We start from the raw sequence: 23,427 nt of genomic DNA, 5'->3' as shown, positions 1-23,427 counted from the left end.
CAAAGCGTAATACTTTTGCGGTCGTTAATTGATTGCTTACACTCTAGCTCTTTTTCTTTCTTCTTCGCGGTCTCGGCAATGCGTCGGTGGTTGATGGATGTAAATGTTGCCAAAACCGTCCTTCGGGATATAAGTGTGAGTACATTCGTAACACGATTAATACAGCGCCTAAATTAAGCTGTTGAGCACCGGAATCTTCTTGTGTAAACTGTAACAGAAAAGTCTTGCTGATACGCTTTATACGCTTTTCCCGGGAATGTGTTCTTCACGCTCTTATGTTTTGTGCGTTTGGAAATCAATATTGATAGAATGTGGTAACCGACATTTGGGTTTTTCGGAAAACTAAACTTTAACCTTCTCTTTAATCCCTTCATTTAGAGCTTCTTAGATTTTAGTGAATATCGCTTATAGAGTTTAAACTGTTCTGCCTTTACTGTCCGTTCTGTCATGCATCCATTCCGCGGAATGGAGTTTTGCATTCCTCACGCCTGTATTCTCCAACCGATGTTCGATATCTTCATATCCTTGTCCTTGCTTTTTTTTTTTAATTTAGCGAGATGGTGGCCATCTTTTGCATTCTTCATCGGCTTGTTTGAAACCAGGAAACGTCAGAGGCAAATTTAGTGATCTCTCTGTCTCTCCGTGCACTCGAGAAATCGCATCTGCATGTTACGTGTGGCATGTTTGTGTGTGTGTTTTTTTGGGGTGAGTGTATGTGTACGTGTTGGTAGTATTGGTAGTATTACATTTAAAAGCTTATCAGATAACATTACCGCCTAGCAAGCCAATTGAGACAACGAACGTACAGAAATTTGGAAGCTATCTCCTCCATGTTCTCCAGTCAGCTGTCTGCTCGGGAGGAATTTTTTTTTGTTGGGAAAATAGCGAAACAGTAGAAGTAGAAGAAGAAACGGTGAGGTTAGGGTTAAGAAGCCAAGTAGTTTACTTTAAATCGAACTCCTCCTCATCGTCCCGTGGGCCAACCCTTGCCCAGGGTTTACTAGCACTGGCCGACCGATCGGATGCGACGGACATGCTCTTCGTCAGCACGCTCGGATCCTTCCTGCCGTACACAAACTCCGTATCGGACGTTGTACTGCTGAAGCTGGCACTATCGCGGCTTCCGTACGCACCGTACCGTGTGCCGGCCGGTGCCGGACTGCTGGCCGCCGGTGAGAATGGAACCGCACTGTTCGGTGGTGTGGCCGGCCCAGTAACGGCACTGGTACCGAAGATGAGTTCCGCATCCGTGAGTGATTCGGTGCGCTGTCGGAACTCACCCCGGCTGCCGGCACGATCCAAACGCTTGCTGTAGAAATCGGGCCCACGGTCACCGAAGATAATCTCGGCATCGGACGAGGCGCGCTTGGTACGGCCGAACTCTTGCTTCTTCTGCTCGCTGGTCGCCGCCGCCGCCGCCGCCGCCGGTGGTGCCGACGGTGTCGAAAAGCCGGTACTGGTGGCACTCGAATACCCGGACGAGCCAGACACGGAGAAGGACGAAACGGAGGAGGACGGGAAGGCGGAAGTAGCGGAAGCGGTCGTTGCTGCTGTAGTGCTGAAGGTGGCGGGCAGGGTGACCGGCGATGGGACGGCGGCTGCACCGAGACCACCACCGGCTGCCGGTGCCTGGAAGCGCCCGGTTAGCGATGGTTGTTCCCTGATACCTTGCTGTATTGTGTAACGATCGGTGTCGTCGTTGGTTGTGATCTTACTGCTAGTTGTGTTGCTGCCCACGCTGCTGGTAATGCTGCTGTCGCTGCCACTGCTGGTGCCACGGCCGGCACCAACGATCCTGTCCTTGTCGAAGGGATTGATGCGCTCGCTCAGCGCCGGATCGTACGCCGGGCGCTTCGGTTCCGCGGAGCTGCTGCTGGAACTTTGGCCACTGCTGCTGGATGCGCTGGTACCATCCAAAGAAGAAACATTCACTTTATGTACACTGCTGCCGGCGACGGCCATGTTGCCGGAGGTGATGGTGGTGGTGGTGCCGGCGTTGATGGTTGTGCCGATCGTACCGATCGCGCTGAACGGTTGCCCGGGAGCACCGTTGCACAGGATCGGTCGTTCACCGGGTCCGCCGGGTGGCTTTTCGATCGGTTCAGTTGGTCGCACGATCACGCTATCGATGGAGCTTTCGCGTGTGCTTAAAACGCTACCGGTGGCGCTGCCGGCAGTGCTGCTGATGTCATTCGCTCCGCGGGTTTGTTTCTTCTTCTTAGCCAAATCCTACATGTCACCGAAGATGCCGGCAAAAGTTTTGCGCAGATTTTTCATCGTATCTTCCGCGTCTTCCACAACCGATGGACCACCGGTTGCGGTGGATGGTGGAGCTTTACCCGCACCGGACCGGGCTGCTGATGCCGACGATATGCCCGACACGCTGCTCGATTGAGATGCTGCAGTGGAGAAAGATCAGAAATGAATAATGATCGTTTTTTGCACTTTGTTTTTATTACAAATATTAAAGTCATTTATCAAAAATTGAGATATTAGAATTAGAGTTAGAATCTAAATTGAATTTTTATCCTCAAAAACTGATAACACCACGTGTTCGAAGGATAAATGGCGTTTTGTAAAACGTATTGCATACATTTAGGCACGATTCCTCAAAATCTCTTTGGCCATTAGTTAAGGAGAAAATTTTGTAATATTACTCAAAGTAATTATTTATTCTACATACCTTGCGAATCACGTCGTCCCACAGAGTTCAGAGTCGGTGCCCTTTCGGACGGTTGCTCCGGTGGTTCACCCGACTGGCTGCTGAAGCTACCGTGACGACCGATCGAACCAACGCCCGGCGTTGTGCGCTCCGGAATCGGTGGTGGACCACCACCAACCGGTACCGGGCGCGTACCAATCGGTACCGGTGGTGCATCTTCCGTTGGGCTAGTACCACGCGATGAGATCGAACTGCGCGAAACGGCCTTCGTCATCATGGATGGGCGGCACACGTTCTACAATCGTGGAATCGAAGGAAAGGACAGTTTAGCGATAGTGAGCACCGATAAGAAGCGCGCCAGTGGTATGTACCTGCATACGGCCGACGACAAGATCCGCAATCTGGCGACGATCCTCTTCCTGGGTGTCACCCATCAGCGGGAACGTAGAGTCGGCCGCACTGATGATAAACTCTTTGCCCTCCTTGGAGACGATCACTGCAACGCCGCACACCTCCATACCACCGAACAGCTCGGACACCTGCAAACAACAAAACCGGAAGCGATTAATCATTGTGCGTCGGTGTCGAAATTTGCATACCACGCGCACAGAATGCTCTGACATCTCATCACCTCTGGACGGAGGGGATCCAGTTCGCAAGAAAAGCAGAGCACAATAATTGATGTGCGCTACGTAATAAAATCATCCAAACAATAGTAAAAAAAGACACTCAAATTAGTCAGCCACTTGCAGCGCGTACGCAGAGGGCTTAGCGCTATAGAATGCTTTAGACATTCCTTAGTCATAAACCTCTAACATCCGGTTCTGGGATGGAAGTGATTTTTAATTCAACCCACTCGGTTTCGGTTCACCGATCCAGATCGTTCGTATCACGCTTCCTACTGTTTGTTTATTTAATTTTTCTCAAGCCTATCGTCACAGGCACACAAAACGTCATTGATTGAGTCATTTAAGTTCGCCCGCCGGGGACCGCACGAACGATCACAAAATAACCACATTAAGAATTTGTGCACGCACGTGCCTTCGGCGCTTGACATCTGGGATGGTCGGTTGAGATCATCGCCTCCGCAATTCCACATAATGTGTAGCGCCTCGAAAACGGATCGCCCTTCAGGCGTGGTGATCGCGGTTTTGCGGTTAGCGAATTGACGAGTTGATTTAATTATAGAGTATTGTACTCATCGCGGACGGGATTCGTTGTAAAGTGGTGGAGTCAGATTGTGATCGATGTAGGAAATCGCTTAGCGCTTGCTAACAGGTTCCCCACCATCTGGTGTACATAGGCGCGTGTATTCGCCCACACATTCAACGAATTCTTAGCCAACCATACCAACAGGGAAGGTTGATGAGTCTGGAGATGTATCGCACTGTCTGGTACGGATGGGGCACGAATCATTTTCTGCACATTGGAATGTCTACTGCTATTCGGTCTTTGCAAGTATGACACGTTACTGTAACCAAATTTGTGTTCTGTGCTCTGGACAACGAATATGTGTGACGCAATTCCACTTTGGAACACATCAATACTCCACAATTGGTGATGACTAATGTCAAGCTGGCCACTTTAATTGTTCCAAAATCCATGCAATCCAAACAAGATCAACTTTAGCACCAGCGCCACTAGCGATTATGTTGTTTTCGTTTCGTTCCACGAGGCACATTGGAATGCGAAATGCGTGCACCGCCCGGCACACGAAATGGAAATGTACTTTTCGTGTTCTCCGTCCTGGGGACAGGCGTCCAACTGATCGCGTGTGCTTGTGTGTTTGTGTATCGCGTCCGATATTGCCCTAAAAGGACATCGTTTGCACCGGTTGCCCGGATTGATCGTTTCCCCGCAGCGATTATCTCTTGAGTTTTATTTTCCTTTTTCAAAATAAAAAAAAACCAGACCGATACGAGGTCGTTTTGCAAGTATCACGCGTGCAGCACATTTCAGCCAATGTCTGCATATGTTTCAACCAGCGGTACGGCCCTGCTAGGCGCGGATGATGATGTCGATAAATCATTTCAGACGATCGGCGACAAACGCAACGTTTAATGCCGTCAAGATTAGGCGCAATAAATAATCCCTAGCGGGTCGGTTCAAAGAAGACCGCGCTGGTGGGGATGCTGGCGCGAAGATGGGGAAAGAAAATGCACAGGGGGGGGGGGGGGGGGGGGGAAACTTTACGATCGTGCAGCAAGGTGCGTGGAAGAGATTGTTGTATTTCCTCGTGATAGATTCACACATATGTATCGCATATTACGTCTCAATCGTTACTTACCTCGTCGACCCAAGTTTTGTACTTCTCCGTCATTGGGATTTGCTCGAGCATGGCCGAACCCTGGTTCGTCTTCCAGTTGCCGGAAATGGATTTTCTCCTGCAGGGTAAGCGAGAGCGAGGCGGAGTTGTTAGTGTGGTGAGGTGCGGTGTGTCCGAAACTGAACTTACATGAACGCCTTGTAGCTGGCACCGATCTTCTGGATGTGTACGTCAAACTTGGCATCGATGTACGGCTCCAGGCTACAGTAGGAACCGTTGTCCGAGAGTCCCGTACCGCACAGTAGGCCAGCTGCGTCCTGAAGCGCCCCGGGGTTGTCGAGCTTGGCGGTTGCTTTGCCACCGTGACAGTGGCCTGCCTTCAGAACGCATGGGAACCGTGTCCAGGTGAACTGTAGGAAAAGAGGAAAGAGAAAGAAAAAAATTGGTAAGCGGAACGTTACGAAAATGATGAATTGGAGGAGTGGAATGAATGGTGTGACTACAATCGTTCAATGGTGTCTTGACCTGCCTAAGATCTGGTCCGATGTATAGGGCATACTTCGTCGATAATAGAACGTTCAGTTATGGTTTATGAAGGCACGAATTTTACCGAACACGAGTTTGTTGTTTATAAGGAAATATAGAAAAATTGATGTTATCAGACATTAGTTGTCGTGGAATTTACTCTTAGCTTAAGATAGGTGTAGTATTATTCAGCTATAACCGAGAAACATATGTGCCTGAACTTTAAGACTTGATACTGTTTCAATGGATCCGAATTTGTTAAAAGTCCAATCACGTATTTAACGTAACTCATAATAAATAATTTCTTTTCAATCCCACCAAGTACAAAACATTCCATTGGCGTTAGTTAGTGAAGGAAGGCACTTTTCCCACTTAAAAATTATCATAAATTCCACGATCATCCGATCATGCATCATCAGCTAGATGTAAAAGTTTGGTGCACGTGTCACACTGCACTCACGGTTTAAAAGTGTGAATAATTCACTTGCAAATTTAACCACAGCCTAACCGCAAGGCGTTCGTGGTCGTCATCATCCGCCTCGGCATCATCGTTGTCACCGTCGTCTGGTAAAAATTAATTACGCCCAGCGATACCGTCTGATGCGCCTTTACGGCCATTGCGGCCAAGTGCATCACTCCATGCATCCGAGTCGTCCGGGTTGATCGACCACTGGACGGCGCACGACGACGCAGCTGGCACTCGGCCAAGAAGGAAATCCGGATGGATTGGCAATGGTTGTTCGCGTGGTTCCGGATTCTACACCGATCGCTTTTTACACCGATACTTGTGTTTCGCCGCAGGGCGATAACAGGAAATTTCCTTTATTTTTAACCCAAAGGGATAAAGTGCTAAGATCCGGGTTGATTCACAACGCTTGCTGTTAGCAGTGTGTACCAAACGTTTACAGTATTTATTTGATTGAGAACTCCCAAATGCATGTGGTGTTTCGTCCCAAAACAAAAACACTCACGATGCTGTTTAATTACAAGCAAACAATTTCATTAGGCTAAAGTAGAACATTTCGATGGGGATGTTTCATCATCATCGTTGGCTAAATATTGACAGTGTTAATCAATGGGGATGCATTATTATTGAGTCATCTCGACCATGGCGAATCGTGCATTTTAAATTAAAAATAGAGATATGAAACAAATGAACTATTTTCTTTGTTGAAGAGTTCAATCGATTTAATATTTTAAATTAGAGAATGATCTTATGTAACTGATGGTGATTGAATTACTGTTAAAAATTGAACAAAGAAATTTCTTATCACAACATTCTTTGAGAAATAGTTTGAAAGTCATTGAAATTAACTATTCCACGATTTATGATTTCCGTACAGAGCAACGATAAACTAAAATTTATAACCGTTGAACGACCTCTCGCAAACAACACCAGGTTTGGGCGGCTATTCTGTACTGATCATAATATATATAGAGAAGAAATCATAGATGATTCCACTTGTTCTATTTCAATAAATTCATTTTAGTGTTATTATAGTGTTTTTAAATTAATATAAAACAAATTGTTTGTTTTTGTCCTATAAAGAAACGTGTTCAAATCGCCTACAATCATACGCACCGATCAACACAGAATAAACACTCGGCGTGATGAGAAAAAACGGTGAGCACGAGAGAGAGAGTGAGCACATACCGCACCAAACGAGAGATTCGCTCGCGAGTAAAGCGAGTAAAGCGAGCACGCGCGCATTTCTTAAAAGACCGTGCCGTGGCGTACGCGATCTCAGAACGCGATCAGAAACAAGCGAACTAGCGGGCAAGCTAGACGTGAACCGTGCGTGCAAAAACCGTGTGTTTTCTACCGGTCCCGGAAAGGAAAGTGGATTTTTTGCAAAATATCTCGTGTGTGGGTGCGTACGCGTATTCGAAAGAAGAACCACCTTAAGTGTGTTTTGCGTGTGTGTGTAAATTTGTGTCGGATTGAAGAACCGAACATCTTCAATACAGCAAAAGGCGTAAAACTACGACGCAGTGAAGGTTGTTTTGTTTTTTGCTGAAAAAGCAATTGTTGCTTTAATCCAAGCAACCAACTTGCTAGAAACAAGTGCCAACGGAGAGTGTGTGGTTCATCAGGGTGCAGTGAAACGGTGCGTCAAAGTAGATAGTGGAAGAGGCGTGCTCCACAAATACTACTGAGGGAGAAATTCGCCAAAAAGAAAAAAAACCGATCAAGGACGACTTCATCGACGTTGGTGGCGTGCGGCGTCCGAAAGCGAACAGATCAGCACACGTGTCCTGGTGTTTAGAGAAACCTTTTGTAAGTGTTTATACAAATGCAGCGTAACACATTTCAGAGAATTCCCCGTGGCAGGGATAAAAAAGAATGGCAGTTTAAAAATAAAAGCACAAAATGGAGCACAATCTCTCAAAGCGTAAATACACTTAGAAATAGCGCTTGATGAATCATAATTAATTAGTGTACTGCGAATCACAGACACACACAATCTCTGCTCGGATTTTTGTAGTTGAATGGCTATGTTCAAGTGTGTTGTCATAGTATTTTTTTCCCACTGTATTGCTTGATAGCCAAATGCATTGCCCTCGGCGCACTTTTCATGATCCTCCCTTGGCATTGAGTTGTTGTTGTTTCTTGGGGAGCTAGGTGGATTGGTTTATTGTGTGGTTTGCGACAAGTGTCCAGTGCCCTCCAGTGTGCACAAATTTATGGGTAAAAACATTAACGCACCAGCTTCTCCTGTTCCTATTGGTGGCCCGTTGCCGGTGAGGTTGAAATGTTTCTCCATTTCACTACTCACCCACACGGTGCTTGGCTGGCGTTAATCGCGATTTGGGGGGAGGAGGTTTGTTGCTTACATTTTGGTTTTATTAATGATCGTTGGTTGGTGCATTTCGTTGTTGTCCTCCCAGGTAAGCAAGGGAGAGGTCTGTGGAATCGTGCGGATAAATCTCACAGGGACAAACAACTGACGACGCCAACGCTGGTCGGTAGTACGGCCAGCTTTCGTTGTGAATGGAAGGTAACACTGGGAAAGCAAACGTTGATGTTCGACAAAAAAACAAGGAGCCAGCAAAAAAAAAATGGAAACAAAATAACGTTAAACAATTACCCAGGCACCGGGTTTTTGGTGTGGTACACTCGACACTTGCCATGCTCCCTTCCTGCTTTCGCTTGATTATCGCTGATGAGGTTGTTACTGGTGGTGATCACGAGCGCGCGCACACGTACCACACGCTAAAACGTATCATCTTTCCCTCCCTGTGGCACTGCCAAAGAGTTATGGGCCAAGTGAGATGTTTCGTTAAACTTTTGTTTTATTCCAGCGATTTTTTTTTAATGTCATCCCCATCTCCGGTTTCAAATGGGGTGGGTTTGTTATGCGGTTTGTGTGTGGAATATATTTTTTCTCGTGCGGTTAGTCATCCGCACCTGCCGAAGATATAGGTTATCGACAGTCGACTGTCTTGGTTTGAGCGTATTTTCTCCAACAAAAGGTTCTCAAAAGGTATGGGTTTTAACATTTAGCTGTATTGCGGAACGGATTACGTTACAAAACACGAAAAACAAATGTGTTTCAATACACGAAAACAGTAGCAACAGTTTTATTATATCTTCAAATTCTGGAACGCTATTTTTGATTTCCAACGTTTCTCAGATGATATTGTAATGTCATCCACAACGCTTCACAACTTGTGTACAATTTCATCTGCTATGAATACCATTTCATGTGGTAATTTTTTCAATAAACCGTTCTTGCTTTCCTTGTCATCTAACGCGTCTACGATATCATCTAGTTGTGATTGCCATTTCATATGAATCCTTTACAAGAAATGTTGAGGACATTAAAATACCAAATTGCAGTATTACATTTGCTACTCTTCGTGATGGCATTACACGTAAAGTTTGCTCAATAATTTCCATACCCTATAAGGTACGGATGTGATTGCGTTTAATTTACCGTTTTTCAAATGCAGCTGTACCTTATACTCTACTTTAAGCATGACGCAATGTTAGCCCATCGGTACCTTCGTGTACATAAAGATAAGTTTTGCCCAAAGATAACGCTAACAAACAGCAGTAAACTGTGCTTCCAGATTCTACAGCAACAAAAAAAAAGGGGAGAAACAGAGACTTTCTGCAAACGTGAGAAGCGTAGTGCAAAACGGTTTTAGTTATTAGTTGCAGAGTTTATGGTTCATCGGCACAGTATGGTTGCTGCAGTCATTGAGTAGAATAAAAGCCCCATCACTGTTCTTTGGCGGCGTGCCAGAACAAGTGTTCCAGCCCTCGGGGTTTGTCCAGTTTTTTTTCCGAAACGCTTCGCTAAAGAACCGATCACAAATGGTACGAAATTTGCATAATCGTTTCCAGTCCAGCCTGTTGAGCGGTGAAGAAATCTCGTCCACCGTAACCAGTAACGGAACAAACATGGTCAAAGCGAAGCAGATTTCGCTGTGAGTAATCTACTTGAGCAGCAAAACATAAAATGCGCTTCCTTTGCGTAAACTACTTCAAACCACTTGATCGGTTGTGCTAGGCATGTGTGTTGCAACATTTGCGTACGGCGTGGAAATTGGAACACACGAATACGGGGCGGCATTCGCACATTCTACGCCCATCTCCAGACCGTACGACCTTGGACGCTGAAGATGAGCAGTGCGTAATGGCATTCTGGGGGTTTCGTAAGCGTTATTCAGCTCCGGCGGAACTCGGCGGTGGTGAACAAAACGCAACACAACGGTGCACAATGCTTATCGGTGGCTTTATTGTGATATCACCCTGATGGCGACACTCTCGGCTAGGGTGAGAGATATTAAAAACGGAAAGACATGATGAATAATACTCGTGCTCAGACAACAGACTAACCGAATGTGGTTAGATAGTGGAGTGTTGGAATGTAGTACAACGATCGACATCCATTGGGTAAGGTCAGGACTGCAAGGACAAGTCAACCTGGTTTATCGTCTCGGCGGTACTAAACTCTCTCTTACCCAACTTTGGCATCCAACTTTGGCCTTGGAGGTGTACCGAGTTCCAAGACATCACATAAACCGAACATTGCACCCAAAAGAGTTGAAGACCCGATGAAGAAGTCATAACTTTTTTTCTCCCCCAACTCCATCCCGGCAGATCTGTCAGGGTGGCGTTCTGTAGTCTGATGCGACATTCATAGATGCTGGCGAGATATGGTCGGATGTGTGTTGTTGCCTTCCCTCCAGTTTTAACTCCCTTCAACCAATCACCAATCGAACCGGGATTAACCCAAGTACGAAAATTGCTGATCACGTATGCATCCATAGCCATGCCCCCCCGGGAGGTCATACGGAGGTCGATCATAGGAAGCGGTCGATGTTTCTCGGAACTGCTCACAATAAGGCGGTTTTGGTGAAGTGCTGGCCCTGAACGTGATCTGGTTAATGTTGCGCACTACATTAACCGACAGACAGATCACCACGCCTAAAGGGGATGATTTGGACGTACTGTTGGTTGGCGTTGTGCAAAGCTGCACGGTGTTATTAGCTTCGGCTTGGCCGGTTGCTGTTGTTTATTTTGCCAATAATCCATACGGGTCGGTTTTCTTTTTGCAGCGCCTTTTTTGTATCGTGCACAGCCCTAAGGTAAGGGAAAAGTAAACCAGTAACAAGATTTGCTAGATAATATTTTACCGCTCAGGATGTGGCAGGCAAAATGGTGATCTGTATACGATGGTCGAATCCATTCTCTTTTAAACAGGCTAAGATGATAGTTCAAGCCATCAGTCCATCAACAGGTGCTCGAATAGTTTATGATTTTAAACCAAACCATAAACCAGAGCAGTTGGAAAATCCCGGCCAATATTGATTTTGCTCTCCGTGTCGATCGCAATCACGATCCTTGCCAGAGATCACTTGATTGCTGGTGAAACGATTTTCAAGTGTTTACTTAACAAAATTCCTTCATCGTTTGGATTCGATTCAAATCCCGCTAAGGCTAGAAAAACTAGCAAAACTTTTTTCTCCCATTGAAAAAGTATTTTAAATAGTGTAATCAAAAAGGGTTCCGTGTAACATATTTCACAAGCTCACAGCAAACACAGCAAAACGGTGGTAAAATGTGAATGTTTCTACCAAATTCCAAACGGCCACCCGCACGCTTGGATGAATGTGGGAAGGGTTAGGGTTTTTAACCCCCTCCCAGAGAGAAAATAAATACCGGGAGCACTTTACTGATGTTGGGTGTGTTACGTGCCTTTACTACTCGTGCATCGATTGCTAAACGATGTGTTTGATTTTTCAGCAGTACAAAGTGTGGCAAACATTAAAGCAAAACAAAAAGGTAAAAACACACACACACATCAGGCATCCCCTAATGAACGTAAGGGGTGGAGGGGTTGCGTGATAATAAGTTGCAAAGTTTGCATGTCGATACAAAATGGGCAGCAAGTGCATTGCACGAACAGTTTGCAATGCACTTCAGTAGCTTGCTGTATTATGAAGTATTTTATTTTCTTTATTTTTGGAATAAATAATTTTAGAAAAAAACCCTCATTGTTTTGGTGCGTTTTTTTAACGTGCAATATTAACGTGAATCGTACATTTAAAAAAAGGCAACTTCGAAGACAAGCGTCTCACGCGCGCATGTAGAACCATTCGTCTTATGTTTAGAATAGCTACGCTTCATCGAGCTGTCTGGCGAAACTGAAACCGTTTTTGTGTTGTTTTTTTTTTGTGAAAATCTTCGCAATTGATCGAACAGATGCGCTTTCCGTTTTTCTCGATCCCAAGGAATCGGATACCGATGTTGAACATTTTTTAAATTCCTTTCTCACCCCTTCGTTGCAGCAAGGGTTGCAGGAGGGTTTTTTTTTGTTTTGCTTTGCGTCACCGAGACATTTTCGGGTGCAGAATAAAAACAATAAAAAAAAATTATATACTTCCTTTGCCGATACGAAACACACGACCAATCAGCGGCCAAACTCCCATCTGGTGGTGATTTGTTTATTCGTTTACTTATTTGCTTTCAGGTGACAGGGACCGAAAGTAGATCAAACGCCTAAATGTGTTTTCCATCCGCGAGGACGAGTTTGATGCATCAAATGCCTAGGATTGGTGCAATCTTGGGGGTTTTCTCTTTGTTCTTGTTAGTTGGCTCGTACCGATTCTTTTCTTTCCTGTTTATTTTGCTGCATTTCTTGCATTTTTTCGTGTTTCTTGTCGATCAATAAATCAGTTGCGTTTTGGGGGGCATGCAAGATTTTGAAGTTTTAAAACGAGAAAGAGTGAACTTGTTGTTTTTTTTTGGGTGGTTTTTACTCTCTCTTTCTCTCTCTCTCTCGTCGGCGTTTTCGCGTTGACGTGTTTTAGCGACAGCTGTGTATCTTTAGGGGTAGGAATTGGAAATGTGCTGCCTTTAGCACGTTTGCAGATTGTTCTCCAACACTCCTCGATCGTTCGCTACGGTCATGTGTATGTGAAGGGAAAAGTAAACAACTTCAACCCCTCCAGTAAGTAGTGTTCGGCAAGCGTAAGGGTGGTTTTTTTTCACCTCCCCCCCTTAACCACATTGATCGGTGCAGTTTTTTTTGCGATCGACAAGAAAAATGGACCACATGCATATGCACTTACCCTACCTTTACCGTGTTTCACATGGATGTAGCATGAGATGGAAGTAAAATGCAAAAATAAAACAACATATCGCAAAATTGTTTTCGCTTGTCACCTTCTGCGTGTGAATGTGTTACGATGGGTGGGTCAAAACAATTTGCAAAACAGGAAGGGAGAAGGTGTACGTATGTAGCCGGACCACGCGAGTGCGGGTGTTGTTCATTTTAGTTCGTTTAGCTTGTTATCACCTTCTATCTTCGTGTGTCTTTTTGAGCCATGTTTCAACTAGCGGCAAGCGAAAGTACATGTACTCCCCATGGACCTTATGTTGACGGGTTTGGTGTTTTTTTTATTGCTAGGGTTGGTTTCGAGAACCTCCTTCTCCACTATTAACCTCTTCTCTCTCCGATCGTACCGTACAATCATTTACCTAGGTTGGGGTAAAAGGGTTTTCTTCTATTCCGGGAATCAGTGTGCCACTTTGGTGCCACCGCGAGCATGTCACGCGCGAAAACTCGTGCGTAAAAAACTCGCGCGTATTACCGCTTCCTCGTTCCGAACGTGTTTCGGATGGAAAATGGAAAGTTTTGGTAAACATATATGTATGTAAGGGCAGGATGGGATAGGACAACGTTTGTGAGCGCGTCGACCAAATGAAATGCAATTTTGTTCCATCCCGCCAGGTGGTAGAAGGTTGCAACATACTTCTTTATGATAATGTATAACCATCATTCCCCCTTTTCATGAGGGAATTTCCACCAGCTACATATTGACGCAAAAGTGATCGTACATTGGTAGGTTTTTGCATCGGAAGTTGCGGATGAATGACCTGCCGCTCGGGTGCAACCATATCATCCCCGAAGCACACCTGATAGTAAAGGAAGGGGTGGGTGTCCATTTTCCGGGGACGATACGTTAAAATGATTTATCGCACACGATCGAAGCACCGTAAACACATGTTTGCGTAACGAGTACCGAGGGAATTGATGTTGATTCTGGGGTAGCGCGATTTGCCACTCAAGTGGCCAGTTTTGTGCTGTCGCCGTGAACAATAAATGGTGTGACAGCACACGGCGTGGGTTTTTTTGCACGCACTCGGTGTTGGATCGCGTATCGCTTACCGCACCGGTCAATTGGGTTAGCGAACTAGAAGAGCACGGTGCAAGAAATGGTTCGCTTGCGTAGGTTAAACAGTTCGGTTAAAAGTTTCCCAAACCAAAGTTGCAAAATCACGATGGGAAAAGTTTAAACTTTTGCAATGTTTTATTGAGTGTTTAAGTAAAAGTCGGTGAACTTTAAAGTACTTTTGCTTTGTTTTTGGGGGTGAGTTTTTTAAATTTAGTTTCGTTTGCCTTATCTCTTCCCCCGTTATAAGGGAACGAATTATCGTGAATGTCATCCACAGCAAAAAAATTAAGGAGGGCGTTGATGCATTTTGGACAACGGACAACGCTAACGAGACTGCATTACGGTACCGATTACCGGTTCCCTTGAAGCAAAACGGTCAACCATGACAGAAACGGATTTTTTTTGTATGTTGCCATCCCACTCGCTTTGTACCGAGATTGTACGGATTGCAGCTGATTTATGTGGCAAATGCACCGGGATCGGGATGTTGCCAATCGTGTGCCATTTACATTATCTTATCGCATCGTTTCGGGTACAATTTACCTCCCCAAGAGCGAGAGAGAGAGAGAGACAGAAATACAGAGTGAGTTAAGGTAAACGATCGCAAAGGTTCGATCTGAATGAGCACGTTCACAAATCATCAATCGGAATAGTGTTCCGCTTCGATTCATTACCGATCTGGAGAAGCTGATTATGCACGGCTTGGAGCTGATACATCATGAAAAAAAGGGTGTATGAAAATCTCGTCAAGCATTGAGGAAGCGATGATCGCATCAAATCATAATGCATCTCAACGCTCCGGAGAAGGTTGTGTTAAGCCGGAACGGATCGCAACAAGCAATCGTTGTTCAGCCGTGAAGCTGCTTAGCGGTGGCAAACGTGTGAGGGTGACGCATTTTTTGTTGCTGTTGCTCTGCCGTGCCTCATTGGCGCCATTCACAATGCGGCCCTTTGAAGCGTGAAGCGGTGTGTGTGTGTGTGCGCCTGTTTGATAATTTTAACTTGCAGTAAAACTTCCCACCGGCGTATTTTACGCCCGATACATGACAAGATAGTAGCCGGGGTTGGGGCTTTTTTTTCGTTTGTAATATCGCTACATCTTGGTTGTGGTTGGGGTCGCTGCAACGGCACGACAGCAAGCGCATCTTTGGCCGGTGTCAATTAGCATAAATTAGTCGTAAAAGTTAGTGTTACGGTACGTGTGTCTGTCGTCGAACCGGGAGCTGCATACCACGTGGATCGGTATGGAACCTCTCTCTCTCTTTCTCTCTCTTGTCGCGACAACACCAAAACTGCACTCGTGTCACGAACAGGAGAGGGACTAAAGTCATCTTGCACGATCGAATCGGATCGATCGTGTCGGAGCCTGCTCATCTGCAGGCCCTTTAATATGTTTGTAGTTGAAGGAAAGATTTACTACTGTTTGATGGGGATGAAACTCGTTCGAATGGTTGATCGCACAACAATAGCTTACTCGATCGGAATCGCCGCTTTCAATGTGGCCCTCCGGACTGTACGGAAGAATGTTACAAGCGGGAAACATCGTTTTTAATCTGCTTCAATCTGCTCAGCTCCTGGAGGGAAAGATCGATCGGTGAATGGCTTACATACATCGCGAGAGAAGAAAAAGACCGCTATTGTCAGCCTGGACCAATACCTGACGGAGAGTATCATGTGGAGCCATGTGTATAGTGGCTCCACCGGTGTGAGACTTTCGATTTCATGCTGTGCCGTTAATGACACATCCACATCGGCCGGAGAGCAGCACAACCGAACCGAGCCAAAACAGAATACAACTTGGTAACCGGCGAATCGGGATGTTTTAAAAAAGGGCGTAAAGCAATTTAAACGTTTTGCGCGAAGTGAATGGAGTTTTCATGATTCGGATGATTGCAAGGTATTATGTGAGAGCGTGTAATGTAATGTGGTGAGTTTTTTTTCGTCAAGACAGTAGAGAGAATAAAAAAATGTTGGAAAATGCAGCTTAACGTCAGACGTATCGGTTCGCTTAATTAAACACTAAACGTTTCCACAACTGAGCAAATAAAAAACAATTCATTCTGGAACGTACATGTCCTTGATACTTTAAAGCTGAACAAACGTAATTTTGTTTTTTGCACGGATTGTTTTTTTCGCAAAATTTGTTGCCTGAGATTCTTGAGTTGAGGACCTCGGTAGCCTATCCATCTTTATCTGACATGTGAAATTGATCAATGTCGTGGCATTTAGTCGATTTAAAGTTGACTAAAACTGCACGTGAGCAGCTGGTTGTTTTTTTCTGGAGAATATACTTTGTTGGAGCAACATGCAACGAATAAAACAGATTTATAGCAGTTCTTGTTTCGGACAGCTATAATGGAGGTGGCGGTAATGCAAGAGTCTAGCACACACCTGGTCTGGGTTCAAATCTCGATTGAGATTAAAGAGCTCTTCAACGTAATTTTTCAACTGTGAATATTTAAAGTTACAGATAGTTAATCAATAAAGAAATAGTTGAATTTCCTCAATGGTGTTTAGATAGATGGTGTGTTAACCGCATATTTAGATAATGGGGGAACCTGTTACGTTAAACTAAAGTCCTTCAATAATTCATCTAAATAACTGAATAATACACCACCGGAACGAATCCCTTAATGTACCCCGGTCACGTTGTAAAAAGTTACTATCGCTGAAATTGTAATCCTCACACAGTGTACACTACCCCGTTCCGCTTGCTAGTTAAGTTGATAACACATTGGGCAATTTATCGCGCGGTAAAGAAGTAATTAGGTACGCTACTTCATTCGTGTTGTTTGATTTTATAAGCTTCACTATAATTAAATTATCCTTCGGACCCGTTTAAGTTGTAACGCAACAATCCACCACCGCTTGGTAGTCGTTATTACGCTGTCTGATTTACGACCCAAGAAACAATGTCCCACCGGTGACCAAACGGGCAGGGCAGGATCCAATGCCGCGGACGGCTGTATCAATGGAAAACCTGTTATTTGCAAATGAGGCTCGCTCCTCTTAACGTCAGAGCTAAAAGCCTGCCCCACGGCGGTAATTATTGGAATCAATTACAAGTCGTCGGTGTTTCGTCGCTGAGCTGCGGACGGTTTTGTCGGTGGGTCAATCAATAGTTTTTTTTTTAAATGGAGAAATTTATGTGACAGTTTGTAACTTCTTGCGCTCCCTTCATCGCTGATGATGATGATCGAGGACGATTTTTCCATGATTGACCAATGTATCATTACGCTGAAGTAAATGAAGCCGGCCCGAGGTGCATGGCCCCATTGTCGGGCAGAATTTATTGCTGCTGGTTATTCATGCTAATGTATCATCTGTTTGTCTCTATTAAAAATTGTGACTCTTGGGGGCTCTGAGATCGAACGAAAATGAGTGTAGCAATGGATGTTGCTGGGTGTTTAATCAGGAACAATCCGGTTCACATCCCTGTTGACCTACAAAACGGGCACCAAAGACGTTGAAGGACACAGCAGCTACAAATCAAACACCGTTCGTTGCGTCATCGCTCCGGATGAGCGAAAGGCTTCAGGCGATGGGACAAAGATAAACAAACCATTAGCACCAGTCAGTGTCGCGCAATGGTGTGGCATCTTCTTCTGCCTTCTCCGGCGCACTTTGCCCCCCAAACTGCAGATGCAATGGAATTGCAAACTCTTTAACTGACGTTGTGTGATGTAGCGAATCCAGCGAAGATCAAGGCTGCAGTAAATGCGCGTACATACCGTGCACTTCTCTGAGTTTCGCATACTCCAAATACCACAGACGGACATATGTGTGTGTGTGTGGTGATGTGAGGAATGGCGAATAGTGTGGCACCGTCTACTAAGTCTACATTCTGTGTGTCTGTGTTTGGTGTCCACCCAGCGCCGTTCGTACACTGTCAAAACAAAACCACCGAGAAATATGACTCAATTAAGCTATTTTTAACCGATACCGATTCGATAGAAGCGCGGTTTGTTTGAAAATTCTAGGACACACCGGGAAAGAAAAATCGTGCGATACACATACATAAGCGCATACACGTAGCGACCATAAACTACGCGTGCGTTTGCACTGGCAGCTGCGACTATCGCACCTTTTCTTTCCTTTTTTTGTCGCATCCTTCTGTTTATCTTCTCGCATCGTTTTGTGTTCCTTCCCATGCTGAAATAATGATGACGATGATGCGCTTTTTTGCTGCAATATTTGCTACACACCAACACGATCACGTTTGTTTTTGAAAAGAAATGAAAACTCCGATCACACAATCACACGATCAGGCTGCAAAACCGATGACAGCCGTATAAAATGTCGACCAGATCACGGCGGGTCTGTTGTGTTGATGTATGTCCGGTGCGTTGCACCCTTCACTGCGAATACATTTTACAAGTCCCTTTTTTTTAACATAACCCTATCAAAGAAAAGGGGTTTTTGGGTGTTTAGGTTTCGTGAGTGTATATTTTTGGTGAATTGACAGCTGCTCGAAACTGACAAATACACTCCGGCACAAACTGCTATCCCTTTTGCTAATAGAAGCCGCATTTTTCTTTCCCACATTCACACTTGGCAACCGTGGGTAAACCCACGCATTCACACGTCCCCGATGGGGTGGCCTAGCATCCGTTCCGGTGCTAAATGGTGGTGAGATATTTTGTCTTTCCTTCTCCTTTCTTTTTGTCACATGAGCCGCATACGAAGGTCGGACTATTGTAGCGACTTCCGAACAGGGTGCGGGACGCGGTGAGAAGGGAAGGGCCGGACAGATGTATTTAGAATAAGGCAAGAAAAAAAAGATGAATGCATCAAACACGGTGGCCGTTAATCTTCCGGGCGGGATGTTTAGTGCTGAGCTCAGCAACTCTGAGCAAGTGCCCGTTTCTAAGGTTCTAACGTTACCTTTGCGGGCGGTTCAACCGGTCGGCATTTCGTTTCGTATGCAACCAGACCAGACGGGGCCAAATGAATCACGGATGTGGGTGATTTATGGCACGAGCACTAGACTAGAGTTGGAGGTTCTACCACCGCTTCATGAGACATAATTCTGTGCTGGAACTCCGATTATGAAAGCCAAACTGAAGCGAGGAACTTTCTTATGTGTTCCACCTAATCGGTACCGATTGGTAAAATGTCACGCACGGCGTAATACGCATGTTTGTTGGGGAAAAAAGTGAGCGTTACGATGTTAATGTATGCGTGTTCCTTGGTATAGGTAGAGCAACTTGCACAGTTAACGAACATTTTTGTATGCATTTGAGTTTGAAATAAAAAAAGCAAAACACTCACACTACATCTTCTCCCTTTGGCGCCATTGTGTGAATGTTTCATGAGCCGTAATGTGCCTAAGAGCACCCGGAGAGTGCTTGGTTAGCGTATTAGCTTTCTTGGGTTCGGTCCACTGGTTTACACGAGGGTGGTCATTAGAGCAATTTGGTGACCGCATCGATCGATACTCGTGTGGACAACCCCACATGCTCACATGACACAACCTTTTATGGCAATGCTCAACCAAACAAAAAAAGGTTCCAAAGAACCTTGTTTTGTGATAAAAATGAAACGAAAAAAAAAAAACATAACTTTTCAATTTTCATCCATTTGTCTACTTTTGCTCAGATGACGCTCAGAGCACATCAACAAAGGATCGTACATGGCACTGGCATGACATGACTGTATTTCCCCTACTTTAAGACATTTGCCAATTATTATTAATTACCTACCTGCCCTATCTGGCATTCCATTCTTCGGCACAATGGAACGAAATGGTAATTGAACCGTTGGCTGACTTCACTACTGCCGGCTAAAGTTTCCATTCCACCGCGACACAACTGTCTGCTGTTGTGCCGTTAGCGCCTCCAAATATGGCGTCCGTGTAACCGTGTGCTCTTAACGCTGTAACGCTGATCACTGATTTCAATTAGTAGCACGATAAGTGAGTGCATACGTGGACGGTACCCCTTTACTTAAGCTTTCTGTTGCATGTCAACCCAGTACAAATGGTGTGAAAATGGGACAATCCCTACAATCGATCTTGCATCGATAAAAGCGTTAAATGATGGATTACACGGTGCTGACTGACAGGAGCATGTAACGGACATTCCGTAACGGTCGGCATGAAATCATGCAGAGCGTGATGAAAGCGACTAAAACGTTGAAAGTGGGCAAATAATTCGCGTAGTGGAATGTTTGTCAAGGTTGTTCCGTTTTGGCACCGACCGGATGAAGATCATTCACCGAACCGTGCTGGCAAGAAAAGGGGTTTGTTCCAAGAATTTGGTACCATTTTGTTTTTCTTGCGGCAACCTTACCGCTTTTGGCAAACCTTTTACATATAGCACCACCTTTGAAGGCCGGCAACATTGAACGTGTTGCAAGGAGTGTATTTTTAGCCGATGACATCGGATGAGCTGGCAGGAAGGTGATGGCGAATAAGCTAGATCCGTTTCGATGGTTCGGGTCGTTGTGGAGAGGACGGAGGAGGAAAATCGTTTGATGCGGGATGAAAATACATGTTTAGCAGGAATTTTATTCATTCCAATCCAGTTGGTCGCTTCTTCGTGTTGTGACATCTTTGGTCGAATAGGACGACCTAAAGTCGATATGATTTATTGCCCAAAACCTCAAGCTTAAATCTGCACTGTACCAATAGCTTGATGGGTGTTTGTTCGTTTTACCCGCTGCATGTTTCATTGTGTCGCTGCTGCTAGCAATGGTGACCAAAAAAGGAAGTAAGAAACGCTACACCTGGCTAACATGTATAATAAATAAGAAAGTTTATCGTGCAGTCGGTTTTGTGGTTATCTTCACTTACTGCATCCATTATGCAGGTCTTTTGGGGTCTTGAGGTATGGAAGTCTTGACACATAAAGCAAGTGGATAATTGTGCCGTAAAAAAAGCGCACTCGAGTAGCAAAACCAAAATGAAGGTACGAAAAATAAAGACATCCATCACACACGATCCGTGTGGCATCTTCCAGTTGCGTTCATCCTTCAGCGAACAATCGAACATCAGATTGGAGAGATTAAATGGACAATTGTTTTACGCTCGTTGTGAATGTGTCGTACCCTCCAAGCACACTGGCATGATTTGTTGCTGTATGATGTGATCGGGATCGTTGTGAAGATTAACGGCCGTTGCGTGATGAATACTAAATGCAGTACAAATAAACACGATATAATTGAGCCGCTGACGTAGGAATACACCGTCGTCCGGTCTCTGGAATTACTTCAAAGAAACCAGACTACAAAAATAAAACTCGCAGAACATTGTTGGGACGTTGTTTAAAAAATGGTTTCCGTTCGGAAATGTATGTATGGAGTAAGAGGGTGACCCTTTTTTTTTACAACAAGCTGTCATCAACGCGTTAGGATTATGAGAGTTTAATTTCCCAAACAAAACCTTCTCCATTTTTTTTCGAACAAGATCGCGATGATCCGTTTTTTATGTTAAATATCTTCTTTTTTCTTTTTCGTTTCCAGTTAAAATCGCTCAAAAATGAAGACTAATCGTTCGTTACCGTTGCGGTTTGTGGCAATTTTGGGACTGTTAGCGATACTGCTTCCCACAGCCGAATCCTGCAGCTGCCTTCCACAGCATCCCCAGACGGCTTTCTGCGAGTCGGAGTACGGTAAGTTATTAAATGTTAAAGGTTACCCCATGTGTGATTACAGCAGCTCACTGGGAAAGCTTAACCCCGTTGGGCCGGAATGTAATCCGTCATGCATTCTTGTGTCGTTGTGTCTGGGTTATGTCGAATGTCTTTTGCCCTGATCCCATGATGCCATGACCCGTCTGCTGGACTGGTCAGTTACTCATAAAATGGGTACGATTTTATTGCTGATTGTGGTGAAGCAAAAGAAGCAACAATACTTCACATTGTGGGTATTTTTTTAAATCGATAAAATACATAAAAATACAGAACAGACAGGTGTAATAAATTGTGGTTTATTCAACAAAATCTCCAGAGTAAAAAATATATGATCTCATCGCGTTAGCTTTTTTTAATGTTCGATTAAGCTAACGTCATGCTATAAAAAGACCGAATGCATCATTCATGTTTTTTTTTTCAATTAAGAAAAAGCAATCAAAACCAAACGATTTAATAATTCTTTTATTTTTTTCAGTGATCGTTGCACAAGTGCTACGTCGAACGGCGTCAAAGGACCGCCCATCCATGGATGCATACAAGATTGCTATCAAGAAAGAGTATAAGGTAAGCTTGTATACAATATTGCACGCAACAAGGAAATGATCCTGCATGCAATGACGATCAAACATAAGGGAGTGCTGATCGGTATGTTTTCCAAATTTTTCTAACAGATGAGTGACGAGGCACGGAAATTGTTGCGCCACGGAAAACTCTTCACACCCTCGATGAGCTCGCTGTGTGGTATTACGCTGGAACCGAACAAGCTGTACGCGATCGCAGCCAACAGCGAACAGGTTGGGCTGTGCGACTTCGTCCGTCCGTATGCCGATCTGTCGATCGTCGAAAAGCGTGGCCTGGCTGGCATCTATCGTAAGGGATGCAAGTGCAAGATTAACCTGTGCTGGAACCAGAAGTGCAACCAGCGGATTGGATCGTGCAACTGGACACCGTTCGCACCGAAGGGTATCTGCGAGACGAGCTACGGTTCGTGTGTACCGGCCGGCGTGGTCAAGGAGGACGGAACCCCGATCAAGTGCCATTGGCGTCGATCGCCCCGTTTCGGCCAGTGTATGGCTAAAAATGGTGGCAAATAAGCACACACGATGGACAGATAAAAGCACACAAGGGAACATACGGAAGGAGCTCATTATCGTGAGCGACAGTGCCTGCCTGTCAGGTGGTTAGATTGTTGTTATAAACCATTTATATATACTGTTTTGTTCCGAGCGTGCCCTTAAGCACGGCTGAAGGTTCCCTTTATTTATCAAACACGTTACGAAGGTCGCTCAAGAAATACGCTCCATTTTGCTTGTGACCACGGACCAGATTGTAGTGAAAAGGTCTCAAATTGTGTAAATTATTTCCTGCACACACGCACACACTAACACCCAGAACAGAGAGCAATATAAAACATCCCCGTAGCAAAGGAGCGCAATGAGTGAATGTCAAATCATACTTTTGTTAAGTACAAATTACGATTAGCCACAAGTGTACACGAACACACCAAACAACGAATGGGGCAGAATGGGCGTCAAGTCAAGGGAAATGCGTATGGAGATTGCAAAGGTTTGTGTGTACAAGTGGAACCGAGAGGTGATGATATTTTCATGAATAAATTATTGGAATATAATTAGTGTAAAAAATGTTTCGCG

At 44.9% G+C, this 23,427-nt stretch overlaps 2 protein-coding genes across 3 annotated transcripts in view; one reads left to right on the top strand and one right to left on the bottom strand.

The window, feature by feature from the left end:
- Positions 1 to 808: 808 nt before the first annotated feature.
- Positions 809 to 23,427, bottom strand: part of LOC125762494 (synapsin) — a 39,199-nt gene continuing 16,580 nt past the window's right edge. For both annotated transcript variants that reach the window (XM_049424648.1, XM_049424649.1), the window contains 5 exons: positions 5,118 to 5,338; positions 4,950 to 5,046; positions 3,034 to 3,201; positions 2,684 to 2,957; positions 809 to 2,399 (listed from right to left, as the gene is read on the bottom strand). In XM_049424648.1, the coding sequence (XP_049280605.1) occupies positions 2,230 to 2,399; positions 2,684 to 2,957; positions 3,034 to 3,201; positions 4,950 to 5,046; positions 5,118 to 5,338 (930 nt within the window). In that variant the 3' untranslated portion in view covers positions 809 to 2,229. The remainder of the gene's footprint in view (positions 2,400 to 2,683; positions 2,958 to 3,033; positions 3,202 to 4,949; positions 5,047 to 5,117; positions 5,339 to 23,427) is intronic.
- On the top strand, positions 7,182 to 23,418 carry LOC125762502 (tissue inhibitor of metalloproteinase). The gene is made up of 4 exons (XM_049424661.1): positions 7,182 to 7,731; positions 21,606 to 21,754; positions 22,251 to 22,339; positions 22,447 to 23,418. The coding sequence occupies exons 2-4, from the start codon at positions 21,622 to 21,624 to the stop codon at positions 22,867 to 22,869; spliced, it is 645 nt and encodes a 214-aa protein (XP_049280618.1). The 5' UTR covers positions 7,182 to 7,731; positions 21,606 to 21,621; the 3' UTR covers positions 22,870 to 23,418.

This window comes from Anopheles funestus, chromosome 2RL, assembly GCF_943734845.2.
Source record: "Anopheles funestus chromosome 2RL, idAnoFuneDA-416_04, whole genome shotgun sequence".
In the NCBI taxonomy this organism is placed as follows: Eukaryota; Metazoa; Arthropoda; class Insecta; order Diptera; family Culicidae; genus Anopheles; species Anopheles funestus.
The sequence above is the reverse complement of the archived record's forward strand: the minus strand, read 5'-3'. Positions and strand labels throughout refer to the sequence as shown.